Source organism: Ictalurus furcatus, chromosome 11 (genome assembly GCF_023375685.1).
Source record: "Ictalurus furcatus strain D&B chromosome 11, Billie_1.0, whole genome shotgun sequence".
Classification (NCBI taxonomy): domain Eukaryota; kingdom Metazoa; phylum Chordata; class Actinopteri; order Siluriformes; family Ictaluridae; genus Ictalurus; species Ictalurus furcatus.
Genome location: NC_071265.1, coordinates 19084854 through 19090853, shown reverse-complemented (window position 1 = coordinate 19090853; position 6000 = coordinate 19084854). Strand labels below are relative to the sequence as shown.

The 6000-nt window shown below is 37.9% G+C and overlaps 1 protein-coding gene across 1 annotated transcript in view; it reads right to left on the bottom strand.

Annotated features, from left to right (window-relative positions):
• The window catches only part of necab3 (N-terminal EF-hand calcium binding protein 3), a 57269-nt gene extending 51516 nt beyond the window's left edge, over positions 1-5753 (bottom strand). Inside the window, exon 1 of the mRNA XM_053636326.1 lies at positions 5407-5753. Coding sequence (XP_053492301.1) covers positions 5407-5523 — 117 coding nt within the window. The 5' untranslated portion in view covers positions 5524-5753. The remainder of the gene's footprint in view (positions 1-5406) is intronic.
• Positions 5754-6000: the final 247 nt, after the last annotated feature.

Genomic DNA, 6000 nt, shown 5'->3' with positions numbered 1-6000 from the left:
GTTGAGTTCTCTATTCTGACTGGCCAGAAGGTGTTGATTAATTTTCTATAACAGCAGCTCTAACAATAGTGCTGACTGCAAGGCCAATCAGAGTTTTTTTTATGTGCTTGTTCTTATATGTTATCATTTTTATAGTAACAGCTCGTTCACATGGATGCATACGGCGGATGCTCCACGTAATCTAAGCCTAATAATAAACACATTGTGGTTTAACAAATAAAAACAAATTTAAGAAAATTATTTTTTGATCATTTTTGATATGGTGAAGTTTTCTGACAGGAGACGTTTATTTATTTATGGAAGGAGTCTCCAGTGTCAGCGCTTAACAGAGATTAAGCTGTTCCTTTAAGTTTTCCATTACATTCCTGACAGAGGAGTTTTGCAATTTCTCTGTAACATGGCAATGTTTAGGTTCCAGAGTGAAACAACAGCGATGCATTCACCCTATCATCAACAGATTGAAAGTCTGAATCCTGACAATGCCACAACCATCTGCAACCGAGAGTCCAAGAGAGCAAAATTGGCTGTTCTCTCTCTCTGAGTGGGCGCTCATGTCTATGGTAGAGTGCAGTTAGCATTTTCCACCAACTGTGCTTAGTTGTCATGTGACGTAGCATGACAAAAAATGCGATGGCTGGCTTCATGTGTCTCAAAGGAAGTACATGCCAACCTTCACCCACCCCGGTTCGTAGCTGGCATGTGATAGGGAGAGCTGCTAATGGGTGGGGATGCGTAAAATAACCATATCCAGATGTCTAAGATCTTCTGATAGGTTTCTTTTGCATGTCCCTCGTTCCCGGTTAAAAACAAAGGGGGATAGAGCTTTTGCTGTTGCTGCCCCGTCTATGGAATCAGCTGCCACTGGACATCCGCCTTGCACCTTCTATTACCACTTTTAAAAATAGGCTTAAAACATATCTCTTCTGCCAGGCTTTTTGATCAAATTTTTAATTGTTTAAACAAATTTTTAATCATTTTTTTCTATTGTCTATTGTCTGTTTTTATTTGGTCTAATTCTGTTTCTATGTTACTTTCCTTACTCTGTGCAGCACTTTGGTCAGCTTTGCTGTGTGAAACGTGCTATATAAATAAATTTTACTTACTTACTTACTTACTTACTTACATATTGGGAGAAAATTACATTACGTAACAGCTAGAATATGTGTTAACAGGAACCAACTTGTTTCATGGGCATTCCATAACATTAGATGTAACTATAAACAAATAACATCAGTCCATACAGGATTTTTTTGTGACTGTTACGGCCAAAAATGCTTGATTTTGCTGCAGCTTTTTCAATGCACATGAATCAAAGAAGGCTTTGGCTGAAAGCGTGTTGTGATCACATGGCCCAAATCTGTGGAAAATCTGCAGTCATTTTGAAAAATTGCAAGCTCCCCTGAAATTTGTCACGTTTGCTTGATTTTGCTTCATTTCTGTGATCGCAAAATATCGTAATCCTGGAGGATATGTAATGCATATGATGTGTCATCCACTGATAAAGAAAAATTTGAATTGTTGGCTAATTCCTGTGGTATAAGTGGAATAAATCACTTTGGGATGATAATGAAAGGAAAATAATCAACTTTGCATCACACTGCTCCATCATTGATTATTTTCAACAAACAACAATTGATTATAACAACATGCCCAGTTGTGTTTTATTACACAAATTACTACACAAAATTGTTAAATGCTTTGCGATTCTCACTTGAATGACATAGGCTTTGCATCATTTGTCTAATTACAAAACTGTCCACAGTACCAAACGTTTCTAATGAAAAATAAACACTACAATGCTCAATGCATAATGTGGGCATGTAGCCACCAATTAACTTTGACTCATGGGTTTATTTGTTTATTTGAATATATTACAAAGCAACATAAGGGAATATAAGAGCAATATAATATTTTATCTGTATTATGCAGCCCTACTAAAAATAACTGCAAGACCTTAAACAGTTCCTGGGTTCTCTTTTACCATCAGCTACCTTTAGAGATTTGGAATTATGGAGCAGAACATTATTAGCCTCAAGCAGTGAAAGTGAGATCAAAGTAATGATACTGACTAACACTTCAGTTTGTGGACACCTCTACCATGCAAAAACTCATGCCATTTACAAAGAGCACTAAGCTCTCACTGCATTTGGGAGCTGTTTGTCTAATCGAATTAAATATTTTATTATCAGGTCATGTTGTTCATTTCCCTCTAAATGGTTTGTCTGTCTGTCATTTGGAGGGAATTGTGAAATTAATTTTCCATTTATAATGTATTTCTGATTTTATAGTCCATGCCTTAACTTAATCTGGCTGTGTTTTGCTAGGGGGCATGGCATAAATTGGAGGTTTGTAAGCAATGAATAGGGAGGATGGGAATAGCCTCTCTGGACTGTTAAATAGCATAATCCCATCTACTCAGTGGTGTAAATAAGAAATTAATTGATTTGACCTGAGCTTCTTGTCATGCATGGGGCCACTTAGACAACCAGGCAATTCAGAAATGTTTCTTCAAGCTTACTTTCAAACCTGTGGTTGAATCCACAGCCTAGTACATAATCAATAACTCAATTAATAAAGTGCTGGATTAACTCCACAAGTCTGAAATGAACAAGTTAACAGTGCAGATTATTGAAAGACAAATCTACAGTGGGGTTCAAAAGTCTGAGACCACATCGAAAACCTGGATAAAAAAAAAAAAATAGAAACAAAAAAAGTAAATGTTCAATATCTTGAATATTTAGTTTCAAGATTCTGTACTATTTCTAGGTCCCTATTTAAATGCAAACAAATCTGAGATATTGACCATGTTAGCTACTTTGTACAAAAGGTCTCTTCTACTGAAGCATGGGTTCAGACGACACTCTGGTGGATCTAAAATGGTTTTGCACAAACATGTAGAGTCCATGTCAGCTTTAATGACAGTGCTCACCAACAAAAGAAGCCTGTTAAAGCTTAAGGATTATACAGTAAGTATGTTTGAGGAGCAATACCATTCTCCCTGGTACATGAAATACAGTCCCCTGTGAAATTGGCCAATTCAATTGCTTTTTTTTCCATATACTCTGAAGACATTTGGGTTTGAGATCAATAGTTAAATATGAGAAGAGAGTTTAGAATTTCAGCTTTTCTTTCCTAGTATTTATATGTAGGTGTGTTAAGCGACGTAGAACATAGCACATTTTGTATCAGACCACCCAATTCGTAGGCAAGCAAAAATATATACGTACATGTTACTAATGGTGTTTCTTGTTAAAGGCATGCCCTGTTAGATAGATTGTTTAAACAATAAATAGCTCTAAACATCTACTCTTGGTTTTAGCCTTCGGTTTCCCCTGTGAAGATCTTTTTTTGTTTAAAAGGATAATCCAACATGAAGATCAGAGAGCTGTCTATAGGAGAAAAGCAAGCCATTTTGAAGCTGATAAAAGAGGGAAAATCTACCAGAGCCATTGCACAAGCACTGTGCATAGCCAGTACAACAATTTGGAATGTCCTGAAAAAGAAACAGACCACTGGTCCACTGAGTAACAGACACCGAATGGGTCGCTAATGAAAACAACAGCTGATGACAGAAACATTGTGAGAGCTGTGAAGAAAAACCCCAAAACAACAGTCAGTGACATCACCAACAGCCTCCACAGAGCAGGGGTGACGGTATCACAATCCACCATTTGAAGAAGACTTCGAGAGCAGAAATATAGAGGCCATGCAGTAACTCATGATGATAACAGCAGTATGAATTCAGAAGTTTACAGGAACACCGTGCCTGCCAATTTACAGAGAAATGCATCCAAATTAATCAGGAGGAACTTTAACATGCAGCAAGACAATGATCCAAAAAAGACTGCCAACTGAACAATGGACTTCATCAGGGGGAAAAGTAGAAGGTTTTAGACTGGCAGTTTCAATCACCAGACCTAAACCCAATTGAGCAGCATTTTACCTCCTGAAGAGGAAACTGAAGGGAGAAACCCCCTGAAACAAACAACAACTAAAAGAGGCTGTGGTAAAAGCCTGGAACAGCATCACAAAAGAAGAAACCAACAGTTTGGTGATATCAGTGAGAGAGTGCAGGCTTGATGCAGTTATTATAAGCAAGGGATATGCAACAAATATTAAGTGTTATTTAGTTTAATTTATTCAAGACTTATCTGTTCCTATACTTTTGCTCTCCTTAAAATTGGGTGGTCTGATACAAAAGGTTGTATGTTTTATGTTGTTTAACGCATCTAGATGTAAATACCAGGAAATAAAACCTGAAATCCTAAACTCTCGTCTCATATCCAACGTTTGATCTCAAACCCAAATGTTTTTGGTGTATAGCACAAAGAAATTAATCTGCCTTGCCGTTCCAATAGTTTCGAAGAGGACTGTATATTATGGTGGGCTAAAAAGGAGTATCATTCACTTTGCTCCAAGTCACGACATGCATATTAAGACCATCCTGACTCATCAAACATTTCATTCTGTTGCCTGTACAAGCATGAGCTTGGAATAGACAGAACAGAGAAGCGAGAAACTGAAGGCTTGCAACTGTAGAGGAAAAACTGGATTTTGTGCTTTGTGTGTCTGTTTGCAACCTCATCCCCCAGATCTTCTCTTCCCAAATCTGCCAGTGTGACACACACACACACACACACACACACAGGCATGCAGCTTTCAGACCCCTCTACAGGAGCTTACTTAACCATGCAGAGAGAACATCTGCACCTTTTTCCTGCATGAAGCTTTAACACCATCAGCACTGTGCATCACTCTGCATACAGTGGCAAGACAAATGAGGTGAAATTGGTAATATATTCAAATTTCTATTCAATCTAATAAGAAAAGAACAGAAAAAATTGGCTTGAATGAATTGGCAACATCCTACTTGGCTCAAGGAAAAGCAACAAAAACCATCTCAAAAATGGCTTGTTGACTTCAAATTCAAGACCTCCCTGTCACTCATGATACTCTGTACTGCTTTTTTGATTGATTGATTGATTGATTGACTTGTCTGTAATACAGATCAATAACCGCACATTCACTGTGGTCCAGAAATGTGATATAACAGAAAGTCTAAGCACTATTATTCTTATCAATAAAAACAAATATGTAACATTTGATCTCACTGTGGTTTTAGATTTCGATACCTTCTACCTCCCAAGTTCCTGAATTCACACTGGTCATCATAGGAGTATTGTGAATAATTACCAGCCATGTAATTTACGTGTTTATGTTTATGTTTATGTTTATGCAGCAAATGCACTCAGCGTGTAGGTCATTATACAGACTCGTGTTTTCAGAGAACCAGAGGCGTCTGTCATGATGTCTGACAAGCTGTTATCCCAGCCTCCAGCCAATATCATTTAATGACTGTGCAAAAAGCACTGGATAAATAACGCTGTTTGTAAAGGATGTACTTACGTCGTGAAAAATGGAAAGTCCGTGGTTGTGCTGCAGCTGCTGCTCTTGTTCGGAGCGGAGATAATCTCGCTTCGCTGACTGAAGACACATTGTGATCATCTCTGTGCATGCCAGCATCTTTTCCTGTGCTATCTAGACGACTAGTAAAAAGAAGTTAACTAGACTGAATCCTTTTATTTGCAGGGTCTTGAAGCAGATCGGAGGATGTTCTGATCAGAGCTCGGTGCTGCGGTACAGTAACCTGCTCCAGCTAGCGGTCCTCCTCAACCAATCATTCTAAAGAACTTTCGCTGGCCAGAAGCTCCGCCCACCTGCACGCTGATTGGCCTGCATCTTATTTCGGACTCTTCCGGAAAGACACTGAAGATAAGTAAGATCACTAGCAGAGTATTAGAGCACGATGTTTAAAAATAAAATACCTGAGAGGCCACGAGTATTTATATATCCCTATTATTATTATTAATTATAACTATTATTATTATTATTATTAATTATAACTAGTATTATTATTGTTTTATTGTTATTATTATTATTATTACAAACCCTTTAGGGGTTGGGTGAATGCTGGGCCTGCCAAACTATACTCTGCAGATT